Consider the following 16,699-nt stretch of genomic DNA (forward strand, 5'->3'; position numbering starts at 1 on the left):
AAAGCTCCTTGAGGGTACAGAATGGCCCTTAGTCATCCTTGTATCTTCCCTCCCCTACAATATGCAACATATAGCCTTGTGCATTATAGGTACTTAATTCATCCTCTCCTCGAACTGAATGGAATTTAACTGAATCCCTTTGCAGTGACATTTCATTAACTGAAACCCCTGGTTTCTGTTGAACAGCAAAGTACAGATCAAAAAGGCAGTGGTCCAAGGATGGAAGAATAAATACTTTTAAAATGTCAATGTTGAAAGACAAAGGAGAAAGCTTGTTGGGCTAACTGTGAATAATAAGTATCATACCACATCCCCTCCAATCTTTCTCTACAAATAGGCTTTAGAAATTTATATTTTGCTTTGATATTAGACAACCAACATTAAGACAGTAAACTGAACGATAAAAAGGATCGCTTAAGCTGCTTACCTATACAAGTGACAACTACTTAGAAATATCTGCGCTCGAGAGGTTCATGTAGTGGGGAGCGCCTCAAATAGGGGGTCCTTCTTCCAAGGATTTCATCAACTTCAGAGTCGGTTACTCCCTGCAAAAGAGTACAGGAGCTGACTAGCCCCATCGTTCATTCACACAAACATTATCAATATAGCTGGCTCAAAAAAAAAAAACCTGAACTCTACAGAGAAGAAATAAAATAATACACTGTCATGGGTGTGGGGTCCCTATTGTCACCTATTCTGTATGGATTACTGAGCATCAGTTTCCTTATATGCAAAACCAGATGGTTTTAAGATCCCTTCCAGTCAATGTATTAGACTTAGAGGCAGAAAAAATCTGGGTTCAAATCCTATTTCTCACCCTTGTTAACTTTGGGCAAGTCATCTAACGTCTCTAAGCTTCAGTTTCTGCAACTGTAGGAGTAATTTGGGAGTAACAATATTTATACTAACTACCTCACAGAGATGTCAAGAGGAAAAAGGATCTGTAAACTTTAAAGCATTTACACAGATGCAAGTAGTTATTATTCCAGCTCTAGATCCAATCATCCAACTCTAGGATCCAGGAACCAGTCACTAAGAAGTTAAAGTATTTATGAGAGACAGGGAGCTACCAGCTAGATTTCTTCTAGCTCATAAATGCCTAAAAGTATCTGAGATTCAACACCAAAGACGCAAGTAATGGAAGCCTAGGTCAAGGAAGAAAGAAATGAACATGACACACAGTGAGCAAATGAAAGAAAGTAGGCATGAGACTGAATACTTTCTCTTGGACCTTAGACTCAAGACAATATGAATATAATGAAGTCTTCCAAGGAGCTTTCTTATGAGCAAAGAAAAAAATGAAAAAATGAAAATGATTGTGGGAAAGAATAGAATACAGGTACATATATAAAGAATATTAATATTAGGGGATCAGAAATCCAAAATCCCTAATGATCAAAATGGAGTGCTTTCCCCCCTTTGCATAAACACAATCCCTTAAAATATTATGTCATTAACTATATATAATACATACATACAATATATATAAATATATATAAAACCACTATTTGCTATTGCTTTTAATGCATTTCTCTCACTAGAATAAAACACAGTCGTAATGTCTCCCTCTCACGTACAATAAAATCATAAAAGATTTTATGACAGATTCAATTATGAAAATAACTTTGTTTAATGATTCACTGGGTACTGACAATAAGAAACAGGAAGATGCATGTTCACTTCAGGTATTTGCCTGTGTCACAGAAGATGTGCTGCCCAAAGTCAAAATAAAAGAAGAATTCCCTATGTATGTTAAAGTTCTCCAAATGTTCTTAACTATAGATGACATTGTATTAATTACATTGAACTCCAGAACATGAGAAAACTTCCTCAGTGAAATGTACAGTATTGTACACCAGATTGGTCTAAGTATTCACACTGGAAAAACAAAGTAGATGGGAAATGCATATTGTCCAGACTATGACAGGTAGCCCATTAAATCTGTCCATCGGTATTTATCCCTTGGACAGGTACCATGGCTAGACAATGATCTAGGCCCAAAATTGTGGAACAGGATGGGATTAGGTTGAACTGTGCTTGGAAGACTGTGTTGTGCTTTCAGTTATTCCAAACTCTGTATTGCCACAAAGGCCAGCTTTTTTAAGATCAGTATTTTCTCAATGACACCATATGGCTGTGAAACAGAAAACACCATGATCTGAGAAGAATCATGAGAAATTATCCAAAGGCAATGGAAAAGACACACTGAGCCTAAGAAGGGCTATTACCAGCAATGACTTGTACATGGAAAAATAAAATAAGAGACATCAAGGACATATATGACCAGAAAAAAAGGCAGCTGAGTCATGAAGCAAAAATAAAAAACAATAGCTAGAAAGCCTGACTGTTGCATTGGCCCCATCCTAGCTCTAAGACAGTGAAAAAAATAAATGGTTAGAATTCCACTGTGTCAAAATCCTTTGTGAAGGATTGATAGAAAAACCATGGCACTGGATGAGCAGATTATGAAGGAATGCATTCTATATGACTGTAAGGATTATCTGCACCAATTAAATTATAGATTCAGCAAAGGAACAAGTTCAATAAAAATTTCATCTGATAAGTCTGTCTGTCACTCCTAAGGTGAATCAGCAAGTACAAAAGTCAGAGGATAAATTTAACTAGATCATTATGTTATGTTTGGGTTGTACTAACTGCCATCAATAACTCGTATGTTTGCATTTGAGATTGTGAAAGGTCACTTGAGTACTTACTGTCTCAGCAAAAGGCAGAGTATCAGGAGTTTCTGTCCATGGGTTACAAATATCATCTTATACTAAGTCAAGTGGCAAAAGATGTCTCCATGAATTCAACTCTAAGAATTTTATCTTTCGCCCATTCTTGTTTTCACTAGTTGTGCCTCTTCATGGATGGCAAACACAAATCTATTCTACCTCACACTGTGTTCTCTGGCCCTTGAATGAAGGCCAAATGGGCCATGGCCAAGTAGACAAATTATAATCATATATCAATCCTAAAGAAAAGACTTTAAGGTAATGGAACATAAATAAAGGTTTAACTGACACAAAAATATAAGACCAGCAAGATTCAATAACCAATAGATACTTAGTCAAAGGATGTTAACGGAGTTTCACAAGATCACAGACTTACAGCTAGAAGGAACCTCAGAGTCCACTAAGTCCAACATTCTCATTTTATAAATGAAAAAAACTGAACTGATTTATTCACTATCATACACAGTGAATAATTTTCAGAAGGAAAATGCACAGGGTCAACAATTACATGAAAAATGCTCCAAATCACTAAGAATGAGAAAAATACACATTAAATCATCTTTGAAGTTTCACTTCACATCCTTCAAATGGGGAAAGACAATAAAAGACAGAAATGGCTGATAACGGATGGACAACAGGAACAAAGGTACACTAGTAGATATTTTGAGTGAAGCTATGAATTAATCCAACTGTTCTAGAAAACAATTTGGCATTATGAAAGAAAAGCCATATCAAGAAAAAACTGTGATGTTTTTTCAAAAAAGGAGCAATAAAAAAGGCCAAAATGAAATAGACACAGAGACCTGTGATCACAGAGTCAGCTATCTCAGAAAAGCACATTGTTCTTTTGCCAACAACTATCTAGTTTTAACTGACCAGGTAGAGTCGTTGTCGGGCTTTTCGAGAGGTCAGAAGATCCCGTACTCTATCATGAATCTTCTCCCAAGTAAAGTGAGGGCTGCAGCACAACCTATAAAATAGATTAAATCATCAAATTCCAGATATCTTCCATCAAAGAGCTCCACGTCCTCTCTCAGAGACATGTGGCAAACTAGACCCAGCCTTAACCAGGACCCTAGACATCTTAATTCAGCCAACAAATAAAATTGAGGAGGAAGAGGGGAACCAAAACTCTAAAGCATGAATGTGTATATGTAGCACACTTTCAAAAAGTCATCACTATTTTCCATGTAATAGAAATCACAATTAGTGTTCTCTAAGAATACCTAAAAAATTTATTTAAGTGCTGAAAACATTTAAGTAATTTATTAAGTTCCTATATTTGGGGTAGGTCAGTGGGTTAGGCCATGAGGCTGATAAAACCAAAACTGTAGGTTTGACCCCTTGGAGCTTTGTTCACAGACCGCACCTCTAAAACCAGCTAGCAACCTGGCAAATGTTGATCCTGTCAAGCTATTCCTTCACAAGATATTCTCTCCTCCCTTGACTCCCACAACACTCTTTAAGTTTTCCTCCTTTCCTCTGAACCATTTCTTCTCTATCTTCTTTCTTATATCATCATCTATCTCCTATCTTCTGAAGATATCCACCAAGGCTTTGTCCCTGGATGCCTTTCATTCTTCTCTCTATACATTCCCCCTGGTGATCTCATCTGCTTCCTCAGAGTCAGTTATCCCCTCTATGTAGATGAGTCTCAAATTTATATATCCATTCCTAAACTCTCTCCTGCATTCCAGTACCATATCTCAAAGTGTAAGATATTTTCACATGAATTTCCCACTTGTACCTCAAATCCAACATATTCAAAACTGAATTCATCATCATTCCCCCTTAAACTAAAAAAATATTTAAACTAAACCCACCTCTGAATTTCTATATTGCTGTCAGCATCACATCTTCCCAGACACATAGGGTTTGAAACCTCCCCCTAATTAATACCACCCTGTAATGGTAAGCAAAGTGGGACTTTTTGTTGTCTTTTGTTTTGGAATGCTTCTCAGCACTACGGCAATCAAGTGCATTTGATTGAGTTTTGCCTTTGTTTATAGGAAAACCCAGACCCTTTTGCTAATTAGGTCACAAGAGGTGTGAAGCTCTCAAGAGGTGTGAAGCCCTTTGGCCCTGAAAAAGGGTATATATTCTCTGAGGGTAGCCATTAAGCAAGAACTCTCAGAACTGCAGGAGGAAAGGTTTTGCTTGGGAGCTCACTCATTGGAAGAGTGTTGGTGTGGAGACTCTGGGTAGCTATTAAGGAGCCCCCCTCTCCAGCTTTGAAAACCCAGATATTGGCGCTTCTCTCTCTGGTAACTATGTATGTATTGATATGGTCAGACAGAAGCCTGTCTGTTGATTTGTGTTATTTGCTCTGTTTATATAATTTCTGTTTGTGTTTTCTCTGAAGTTCAGGATGCTGAACTTTTTCCCCCAAACTAAGTGAATGATACATGTATGTTTGATTAAAGTGAGATTATAAAACCCTCAAAGTTGATTTCCTTAGAAAAGCAGATCAAAGAACCTGTGCTAACAGCCCTCCTGTGTGCTGGTGTTATTGGCCTTTAACAGAGCCACAATAGCTGTAAGTAACACTGTTGTTACACACCCATATCCAAACAGTTGCCAAATCTTATCAATTCTAGCTCCACACCATGTCTTGTATACTCATAACCTTCTCTCTGCTCACTAGAAGTTTAAAAAAACTACTAAATTGTAAATAATTCATTTGTGAAAAGCATACTTTTGTTCATCACACCCAAGTTCATCTTAACACCACCTCTTTCCTGAATAATCATCTCCTATCTGTTCTCCCTTCTTGCATTTGATCCTATCTAGCCACTACACAGTTGACAAAAGAATCTTACCAAGGCATAAATATAACTATGCTACTACTGTCTCCAAAAACCTTCAAGAGCTCACCACTATGTGCCATATGAAGTCCAGACTCCTTAACATAACACTCACTCAATTTGGCTGAACCCCACATTTCCAACATTAACTCTATTCACCTATATTAACCACAGGTTCTGACCAAATATCTGTTACAAACAAATTGTAACTTTCTGCTTCTTCATCATTGTTCATATCACTGCCTTTTGCCTCCTGTCCCTTTCTACCTAACAAAATTTTACTGACATCCTGCAATGCCCAGCTCACATGCCTACCTCCATTAAGCCTTTCAACATCACCCAAGCCAAAAGTAATCTCTCCTTTCTCCAAATACTTATAGCAATTTTTATACAATTTAAATGTCAGTTCATCATTACGGGGCCCAGGCTTGAGTCCATACTTAGTCCCTAGATAGCTATGTGACCACAGACAAGTCTTTCACTTTGTTAATCATTATTTGTGTTGTTAGACAACATACTTTGCTATCATTTTCCTCACATATATTCTAAATTTAAATATGAATAACCATTACTTGGCATTATTTATGCTTGGTTTTCTCCAGATTAGAGTGGATAATCAAAAGTTAGTTTTACCATTGTGCATTTTATGTTTAAATGTTTTATTTCTACAAATCTATTTTTAATCCAAAATCAACAGACTCCACAACTTCTGGAAAACTTCCTGCATTTTCCTTCAATAGTGGCACATGCTATTTTTCCTTGTCTATCCTAGACTTAATAAATCCTTTTAGAATGTGTGTCATCGGGGTTCTGATAATATCTACTCAATGGGTTTTTTGTGAATGCCTGTGTTCTTTTGAACATGTAGATTTTTCTCCTCCCTTATCATTGGTGGTGCCCAGAGGAAAAAAAAATTAAGAGTCCTATGACAAAACATTAGTACTTCTTTTAAAAACTTACTTATCTTTCTATGCCTTATTCCATGGCAGCATCCCTTGAAAAAGGAGGTCAAATATTACCAATTTCCAGCCCTCTATAAAACCTTCAGAATTTTAAACGTTTGTGACAGATGAAAGTTATTATATAAGGGGTATATTTAAAGAATATACAAAATCAGTATATAAAGGTAATGTGGGATACCCAAGATCTGGGTTTGAGTTCCACCTGTGATACATACTATGGGATCCTGGACAAATCATTTAACCTCAATGATTGCTAGAGAATTCTCTAATACTTTAAGTTGTTAAAAGGTGCCAAACTGCTTTCATAGAGGAAAACTTCTTCATCCAGGAGTGCCACATACAAATAAAATCACTGGTCTGGTCCCTATCTCTAATTCTGAAATTCGGGTTTCCTTCCCCCATATATCTTATTATGAACAATAGGTTCTTAGCTATGCTATTCAGTATTAAGCAAACAGTACCCCCTCTATGATAGGCTCTCAAAGGAGTAATTATCTCCCCCTTCCAAACAGTTACAAGCAAAGCATTCTAAAGAAGTGAGCTGTGTCTGATCTCCCACTCGTCTCCTAATGGTGTACTATTGGAAGCAACAGGACTATAATTATTCTAGAATGCAAACCTGTTTTGGTGAAGGCAATAATTCAGATGTGGACTAGGTGGTCGGTGGTGACTGACAGCAAATGAAGCTGTACGGTGAAAATTGGAATCCCCTTGGTTAGCATGACCAGACAAGGTATTTCCAAACCTATCTGAATACGGAGATAACAATTCACGCCTCCGAGCACTCCATTCTTCTTGATCCCTTAAAGTCTAGAAGACAATATGCTTTATTACTTAAATTGTTTTTTAATTAAGTGAGAGAGGACAAGAAAATCAGGAGAAGGAAGAAAATTGAGTACACAGCCACCTCCTGAAAATAAAAAGAGGGTTAGGAGAGCTGGAAAGATAATGTTAAGCTCTCAAAGTCAAAGTGTAAATAAATAGTATCTTGTTCTATGATTACAGAGCAAAATCTTGAGTGAATGGAAAGATCCTGTTTCCTTTCAATATGTCCAGAGGTCAATTCATCAGTATTGGTGTTCCCTCTGCCAATGAGGATCTCTACCCTTCCATGTGCTAACAAAATGTCTTCATGGGTACCAAAATCATTCATTAACTGGTGGTCAGCTTTTCCTTGCTGATCCTCTCCACATTTGGCTAGAAAGAGAGACATCCAATCCACAGCCAGGAATATCCTCCAAGCATATCTAGGATTTTTCAATTGCCTGACTATATATGGATTGTGATGCTGTAATATAGATATTAGAATCTGAGCCCCTTGAGGGTAGGGACCATGTTTTTGCCCTTTTTTGTCTCCCCAGCACTTCATCCAGTTTAAGGGGTTCATTGGGCAGTTGGAGATGCAAGAATTAAGATGAGAAAGGATATGACTGGATAAATGTATCTGAGATTCAGATAAGACCAGATCTGAGAATCACCTGCATGGAGATAGTAACGGAATCCATGACAGCTGATGAGATATCCAAGTGAAATAATATAGAAGGAAAAGAGAAGAAGGACCCAGGATAGAGCCATGAGAGACACCTATGCTTAACAGGCATGACCTAGATGGAGATCCCGCAAAGGTGACTATGGAGGAGCAGTCAGACAAGAAGGAGAAGATGAGAACCAGGACAGAGCAGTATTATGAAAACCTAGAGAGAAAAAAGTCTCAAGAAGAAGGTAGTCAATAGTGTCAAAGGTTGCAGAGAGGTCCAGAAGGATGAGGACAGAGAAAAGGCCATTGATTTGGCAACTAAGAGACCATTAGTAAGTACTTAATAAATGATTATTGCCTGGTTTTTTTTTTGGAATTCTTTCAGTAAGGTAACTCTAACCGAAGTAAGGGCTTGGGAAGGCAAGATAGGTAATAGAATGAGGGGACAAGGAACTAGAGAGAAAAGGACAGTGTAGAGTTGAACTGATTTCACTAAGGACTGTTATGGGGAAGGGAAGAGAATATGATCAGTGCAGGGGTGAGAGCCTGGGGGAAAGGGGGAAAGGGATTAGAAATACCAGTGAAGATGAAGAACAATGTTAGGGGTTGCAAAGCAGTAAGAAATGTGGAATGATAACAGATTACGATCAGATAAAAGTGTCATAGTTTGCAAGCATGGAAATGGAATGATTGTGGAGGATGTCAAAATCAAGGGTATGATTATCTCCATGTGTAGCCAAGAAAGATGGAGAAGTAGGTCATGAGAAATAAGTTAGGTTAAGGAACTGGGAAGGTAGGGTGCTTGAGGGATTATCACTATGTTGCAGTCCCCTAGTATGAGAAAATGAGTTGGGGAGAAGAAAAAAGACTATGAGTGAACTACTAAACCCATTTAGGAAGGAAGGAGAGTGTCCTATAGATTGGTAGATAACAACTACCAGAATATTGATTGGGTGATAAATATGGATCAGCTGAACCTCAAAGGAAGAGAGGTTACTGAGTGTTGGCAGTAAAAAGAAAGTCTGGACAAGACAATAGGGATCAAGGAGTATTCTAAATCTACCTCCAAGGAGGGTAAGAGTGGAAGTGCAACCAGTGCTAAAGAGGGTGGCCAGATAAGCTATGTCATCAGAAGAGAGCCAGGTCTCAGTGAGTGCTAGAAGATGACAGGAGTGAAAAAGGAAGAGGTTTAAAATGAAATTGTTTGTTACTTATGAAGCAGGCATTTATTCCAGGAGGCACAGTGGAAGGGGTGGGTAATTTCAGAGTGAGATGTTGTGGGGAGATGATGAGAGATACGGGAATGAGGACCAGGCAATGGCAGATGCAGAATGGGGCTTGTACACTGACAGCTGGGTGGTTCAAAATCGTTGGTATTGGTAGAGTATGAAGAGTGGCAGTGTATTAATCATCAAAAGAAGAATTGTAGGAAGATGGCAGAATAAGGCAGGAAACTACCTGGGTCTCCCAAATTCCCCACAAATAACTTAAAATGATGCCTCAAAGTAAATTGTAGAGTGGCAAAATTGATTAAAAGTCAGGGTAAAGCAGTTGCCAGCCTAAGAAAACTTAAAATGACATTAGGAAATATCTGACCTCCTGGGGTGGTGGTTTGGCCAGATTGAAGTGCAAATACCTTCAGGCAGACACAGCTGAGTCAACAAACAGCAATTCCTGGGGGCAGCTGTGTAGGCAGCACCCTGGTTTTAGTTCCAGGGTAAAGGTTAAAGATGATCCTTACAGCCACCACAGGGACCACAGAGAACAAGGACATTTTCCAGGCAGTGGCTCTGGGGCTCCTGGTTGAGGCTCAGGGGCAGAGAGGAGTACCTGAGGTCATTTGTAGACCAAGGCATGAACCAGAGGAGCAGTGACCACATCTGACCTTGGATTATAGAACACTAGAAGAACCAAAAGGTCAAAGGCCCCCAAATAAGAGTTCAGAAAATAATGCCATGAAAAACCTGAAACCTGAGACATTATCCCCCACACCCTGGGAGCAGAGCCCAACCTTAACATAAAGATAACAGCCAGAAAATAAGCCATTAAAAATGAGTAAATATTAGAGAAAGAACCTGACCAAATATAGCTACTATGGTGATAGAGAAGATCAAGATTCAAACTCAGAAGAAGACAAAACAGCTTCTTGGAAAGCTTCAAAGAAAAACATAAAATGGTCACAAGCCCAAAAAGAGTTCTTGAGAGAGCTTTAAAAAAAACTTTAGAAATCAAGAGAGGTTGAGGGGAAAATGGGAATAGAAATAAGAGTAATTTAAGAAAAGCAAGAAAATTATTAAAAGCAGTCAATCAACTGGAAAAAGACATCCAAAAACTTACCAAAGACAATAACTCCTTAAAAATTAGAATTGGGCAAGGGAAGCTAGACAAAAATTCAAAAATAAGTGAATGTGAAACATCTCATTAGAAAGACAATTGACCTAGAAAATAGATCAAGGAGAGGTAATGTAAGAATTGTCAGACTACCTGAAAGTTATGATCAAAAGAGTCTAGACACTATACTTCCAGAAGTATTGAGGAAAATTGCCCTGAACTGCTAGAACTAGAGGGTAAAATAGAAATCCAAAAGCTACACTGATCACCACCTGAAAGAGATCCCAAAATGTAAACTCACAGGAACATCATAACTAAGTTTCAAAGCTCCTAGGTTAAGAAAAATATATTACAAGCAACTAAAAACAAACAATATAAAAATTGTGGAACTACAGTCAGGATAACACAAGATTTAGCAGCTTCTACATTAAGACTGAAGGGCATGGAATACAATATTACGAAGAGCAAAAGAGCTTGTTTTGCAACCAAGAATAACCCACCTAGCAAAGCTGAGCATAATCTTACAAAGGAAAAATGAATATTTAATGAACTAAAGAACTTTCAGCTATTCTTGAGAAAAGTACCAGAACTGAGCAAAAAATTTGACTTACAAGAATCAGAAGAAACATAAGAAGGTAAATGTGAAAGACTAATCCCTATAGGGGATGTAATAAGGTTAAATTGTTTATTTCTTATGTGGAAAAATATTTGTAACTCTTAAGAATGTTACTATTACTAGGGTAGTTCAAAAGAGTATATGTAGATAAAAGGCTTGGGATTGAGTTTATTATAATGGGAAGATCCTAAAAAATAAAATTAGGTAGGAAGAGGTAAAATGGAGCAAATTATCTCATACAAAAGAGGTATAAATGGAAGAAATATTACAGTGGAGGAGAGGAGAGTGTGGAGGGTGGGTAGTATGGGAACCTTATTCTCACTGGAACTGGCTCAAAAAGGGTATAACATACATATTTCATAGGGCATAAAAGCCTTTTTAACTTACAGAGAATTAGGAGGACAAGAGAATAGGGTAAGGGAGGGACTTCTAGAAGGGTGCATGGATTGGGAGGCAATGATCAGAAAATTAGACTCCTGAGAAGAGAGGGAGTAAAAAGAGAAAGAGAAAGAGAAATTGTGAGGAAAAATAGAAAAGAACTGATATATGGAACTATGTATTACATAGTTTCATGTGTGTGTGTGTGTGTGTGTGTGTGTGTGTGCGTGTGTGTGAAATGTTGGCCTTCTCTAGTGCAGGGTTGAGAGGGAAATAGTTTGGAACTAAAATATAATTTAAAAAAATTAAATCATTGAGGAATGAGTTCAGGTTATCATCATCCCTAGGGTGCCAGAGCTAGGGATGGGCCAGAATGGGAGTTGTGAATGAGCACTAAGTTTAGTAGATCTTTGACCCACATAGAGGTTCTAGACAAAGACTCACAAATCAATGAGTCAGCCTCAAGTGGAGTCACAGACATCACTGTGCAGCTGGAGGAGGAGTGGGGGAAGGGGGTGGTTGGCAACAGGTATGGAGTTGTAGGAAGCCATGGAGCGGGGGAATCCCAAAAGGGCAATGGAATAACTGTCTCAAGCAAGGACCCTCCCCTTCTTCTGGGACAGTTAAGGCAAACAGTGTGCAGCTGTAGAAAGACAGAGAAAGACCCTTCCACCATTGACTAGAGAAATGGAACTGTTGCCAGAACATCAGAGTTGAAAATGTATCATTTTAGACATGTTACTTTTAAAATTATCTTCATGGGTGCAGAATGTCACATATGTTGTCAGATGTGATCAATGTGTTAATTTTCTCGATTTTTTTTAATCTTCATTACAAGGTAAACTTCACTGGGAAAGGAGGATAGTGGAGGTAAGCAGCATTCCAATATTCTGAAATCGATGTGATGTAAAAACAAAAGGCATCTACAAAACTTTTTTTTAATTACCTTCATGTCAGCTGCAAGACTGTCAAGAGAAGAAGCTGGAAAAAAGAGGAACAGAAATGTCAATGATTCATCATTTCCAATTACTCTTAAATCTGCTGCTAAGTCCCTAAATTGTAGCACAGAAAAAAATAACCTCAATATAATCAATTACCACACTTTATTGCTCACTTGTGACTTCAGTTGTCACTTTCAGGGCCCACTACCTACCACTTTAGAGCCTGACTACAGGTGAAGTCTTCCTTAAGACCCAGACATTTCAATGGTGGACTTTCTGGTCTCTTGATCTAGCGGTAATTTTCAGCCTTAGGACAAAATACTGTGACTACAATGAAGATAAAACCCCATAAAATGAAGTATCCACTTTAGTCCAGGCAAGGGGAGAAAGTATTTATGCTGTTGCTAGAAGACAGCAGTTGAACCTTGTGGGCATTTTTAATACCCTGTTCTTCTTGACTTCCCCCTTTTCCTTGGAACCCTGTCAGTAAACTCAAACTATACTTCCCAGAAAGATATTCATATGTATTATGTCCAACCTATGATATAATATCATCCTTTTAGGGTCAAATGATAGGATGAAAATGCTTTGAAAAGTATAGAATGCTATCTGAAAATTCACATCTTCAATTTCATTGGTGTTTGAAACTCCCAGTGCACAATCTCCCTTTATCAACACAAATTTCAATCTATCTATGATACTGTAGATAAGTCCTAGAGAGTTGGCTGAGGCACACTGAGAGCTTAAATGATCTGTCCACAGTAACATAGCTAGAGATTTGAAATCACATTGCTTCTTAGCCTTTTCAGACTAAGATTAAGCAAAAGCTCTGAACAGGAGTGTGCTGAAGCCAGCAACTGATGACCAACTACCATCCATGGGCACATGGGAACAAGAGCCCTGGAAATGGTGGTACTGCTGGTCCCACTCCCAAGCCCACCTTTGCAGCCATCATCTGGGGAAGTCAACTCCTGTAGAGAGGGGGGCACCCACCCCGACTAACTGCTACCCACAGGATAGGTAAGTCAGCCTAGGTGAAGCACCAAGGCACCCTGAGGAAGAGATGGGAGGCAGTGTGTGCCAAGCAGGTCAGACCATAACCACTTTGATCACCATCTTCCCTCGGACCCCAGTGGAAATATCCCAGATCCCTGAACCCAAGGACCTATGGAATAGTGATCCTTTCAGCCCTGCTAGAATGCTGCCTATGACCATCATCCTAGGAAACCACTCTTGTAGAGGTGCAGCCTTGCACGTGCTCCTACAAGGTACTCCTACTGTTCACATTTATTAAAGACCCAAAAAGCCCTTGGCGATGTCAAATGGTTCAACATCCAAAACAGAAATGATTTATCAGTGGAAATGACATAAAGGAGTATCTGCTTTGCTGCTGTCCACTAAGGACTATGGGACCTTTCCATCTTACAGCTGAAACCTTCATGGGTGTCACCTCCCCCATTACAAGGTGACCTCCTGGAAAGCAAGGCATTGCTTATATTTTCTCTTGGTATCCCTAGTGCTTAACATAGGGCTTTGCACATAGTAAATGTTTAATAAATGTCTTACTCATCCATTCATAATCTTCCATATCATGATATATGTGTGTGTGTGTATATATATATGTAGATATATATATATACATATATATATATAGATATATATATACATTTCAAACTAGTTTGTACTCTAAACTGGTGTTGCTCACCTGCCATATCTCTCTACTTGCCAAGGAAATCAAGTGTTTGCTGACTATGGTGGTTTCCAGGGCCTTTTTGTACATGCTGCTCTATATCCGTTAAATTTCCAGAGGAAATAATAACAACATTTAGGGGGAGGGGAATAGGAGGGAGGGTGTCCAAGCCTATGATTTCATTGGTATAGGGAACTTCTGGTGAGGAAGTGCCCTCTACCAAAGAAGATTAGTAATTGGTCTGCAATATACAGTCTCAGTGAGTTTCCCGAAGTAGTGAGAAGTTAAGTTACTTGCCCAAGGTCACACAGCCAGTGTGTGACGGAAGCTAAATTTGAACTCAAACCTTCCTAACTCTTAGATAATGCTGCCTCAGCAGCAGCAGCAGCATAACTCACATTTATGTGAGACAACTCAACCATGGGACAGATCAATACTTCTACAAAATCCCTTGTATCCAACCCCTTATCACTATTCACATAACCTTAATTCAGCCTCTTACCTAGACTATTAGAGTAGCCTAACTGGTCTTCCAACTTCATGTCTCTTTTCCTCTTCAGTCTATTCTCCGCATGGTTGCCAAAATGATCTTCCTCAAATGAGGATCTGGCCATGTCATTCCCCTCCCTACTCAATAAACTCCAGGGGCTCCCTATTGCCTCTAGTACAAAAGAGCAACTCCTCTGTTTGGCATTTAAAGGTCTTTATATCCTAGCCCCAACTGATTTTTCCACAACATTATACATTGCTACCCCTCCTGCACTCGATGGACAGTCCAACTGGCCTTCCTGCTGTTCTTCACACAAAGTTCTCCATCATCTATCTCTGTGTCGTTGCTCTGGTCATTTCCCATGCTGCAAATGGACCCCCTCTTCACCTGTACCTCTATGAGTCCCTAACTGAATCTTGCACAACCTTCTACTTGAAGTCTTTCATGATCCAAGTCTCCCCTCTCTTCCAGCTGCTGGCATCCTCCCCAAACTACGTGTGTGTGTGTGTGTGTGAGAGAGAGAGAGAGAGAGAGAGAGAGAGAGAGAAAGAGAGAGAGAGAGAAAGAGAGAAAGAGAGAGAGAGAGAGAGAGATAAAAGCTCCTTGATTGACATAGCATTTTAAAGTTTGCACAGTGATTTATACATATTACCTCATTTCATCCTCACAATAACTCAGGGATATAGGTATTATCACTATCCCCATTATACAAATGAGAAAACTGAGAGCAAAGAATTACCATTTGCTGTCAGCCTAATCATATAAGGTTCTCCATACTTAGCCAACTTCTGCAGCTATACTCAAAACCTTTCAAGAAAAATATGATAGGCCCAAGTTTGATTTCCTCTTGTTTACCCTTCAGAAATAGGTAAAAATCTGTATGGCATTTTAAGGTTTGCAAAGTATCTTATGTATGAACTTGTGATCCTCACAACAGCCCTGGGAGGTAGGTGCTATTACTATCCTGATTTTACAGATGAAGAAACTGAAGCAAATAGAGATTGAGTGATTTGCATGAGGTCACTTAGATCAGGAAGTATCTGAGGCTGGATTTGAATTCAGGTCTTCCTGACTCCAGGCCAGACAGGACCTACTCTGCCACCTAGCTGTCTTTAAGATTGTTTTCATGCCAGAGGAGACATTGGAGCATCACAAGATCACATAGGGCCACAGATCTAGTGGCCTGTATACCTCTAAGTCCAACCCCCTCATTTTAAAGAGGAACAAAATGGGAGGTTAAACATCCAAGATTACATGGGTAGTGTCAGAGATGGATCCGAGAACTGAAATTGGAGTTGGAGGCCTGGATGTCCACTTTAATTGCAGCTCTAATGCCATAAATTTCTTGTATGATCTTCACATGACTCTCCATTCTTCTGGGCCTTTGACTCTGCATGTGTTATATATCTAAACCAAAAAGATCTTTAGAGATAAATTATCCTACCAACGCTGTTTGAGAATTCTTCTCCATGTGCCCATCCCTGGAAATAACCTCACAAACTAAGATTTCCCAGTAACAGAGAGCACTGAGTAACTTTTAGAGGTAAGCCTAGTGAAATTCAATTCAGAGTAGTTCAATTAAATATCCAAGATTATTAATGACTTTCTGTTCAAATCTCTTTGGATATATCTTGGTTGGCAGTTCTCAGTCATTGGAATCCAAAAAAACACTGGCAATTTGTTACCAAAGGAAGCTGTAGCTTGCTTTTATCTGGGAAGAATGGTAATTGGAGACAAGTGATTGTCAGTTGTGGGATGTCAGTGATTGTTTGTTTTCAAGGGAAAAAATGGACCTGTAAAAAAGGGACAACTGTGGCTTAATGGGAAGGACATTGAGTATGTAGGGCAAAAGACCTGAATTCAAGACCTGAATGTGCCATTAATTAGCTATGGAACTTTGAGCAAATCACCTCCTCTCTAGTCTGATTCCTTGTCTATAAGATGAGTGTGGATTAGATGGCTCCTTACACATGCAACATTTTATACATTCCCTTTTCAAATTAAGATTGTTTAGTTCAATGAAATAAATCTTGTGGTTTAAATCACAAGGAAAACATTACCAGCCAAATGACCTTAATATAACTTTAATACTAAAGTTGACCTTCCCTTTCTGCTCATACAGAGTTGGGGGAGAAGCAGACTAGGTTTCCTTCTCCCCACCAGTCACCACATTAAGAAGCTTGTCATCTACTGATTTTTTAGATTTAAAAAGCCAGTGCTTTATCAAAGACTTCACATCAGTGCAAAAACTTATATTTTTATTCTTTAGTACAGA

The 16,699-nt window shown here is 38.8% G+C and overlaps 1 protein-coding gene across 1 annotated transcript in view; it reads right to left on the reverse strand.

Annotated features, from left to right (window-relative positions):
* Positions 1 to 446: 446 nt before the first annotated feature.
* SPATA6L (spermatogenesis associated 6 like) overlaps positions 447 to 16,699 on the reverse strand; it is an 84,252-nt gene continuing 67,999 nt past the window's right edge. The window contains exons 9-12 of the mRNA XM_036739414.1: positions 12,250 to 12,284; positions 7,121 to 7,311; positions 3,612 to 3,705; positions 447 to 545 (exon numbers count right to left, since the gene is read on the reverse strand). Of these exons, the coding sequence (XP_036595309.1) occupies positions 447 to 545; positions 3,612 to 3,705; positions 7,121 to 7,311; positions 12,250 to 12,284 (419 nt within the window). The remainder of the gene's footprint in view (positions 546 to 3,611; positions 3,706 to 7,120; positions 7,312 to 12,249; positions 12,285 to 16,699) is intronic.

Source organism: Trichosurus vulpecula, chromosome 9, assembly GCF_011100635.1.
Source record: "Trichosurus vulpecula isolate mTriVul1 chromosome 9, mTriVul1.pri, whole genome shotgun sequence".
In the NCBI taxonomy this organism is placed as follows: Eukaryota; Metazoa; Chordata; class Mammalia; order Diprotodontia; family Phalangeridae; genus Trichosurus; species Trichosurus vulpecula.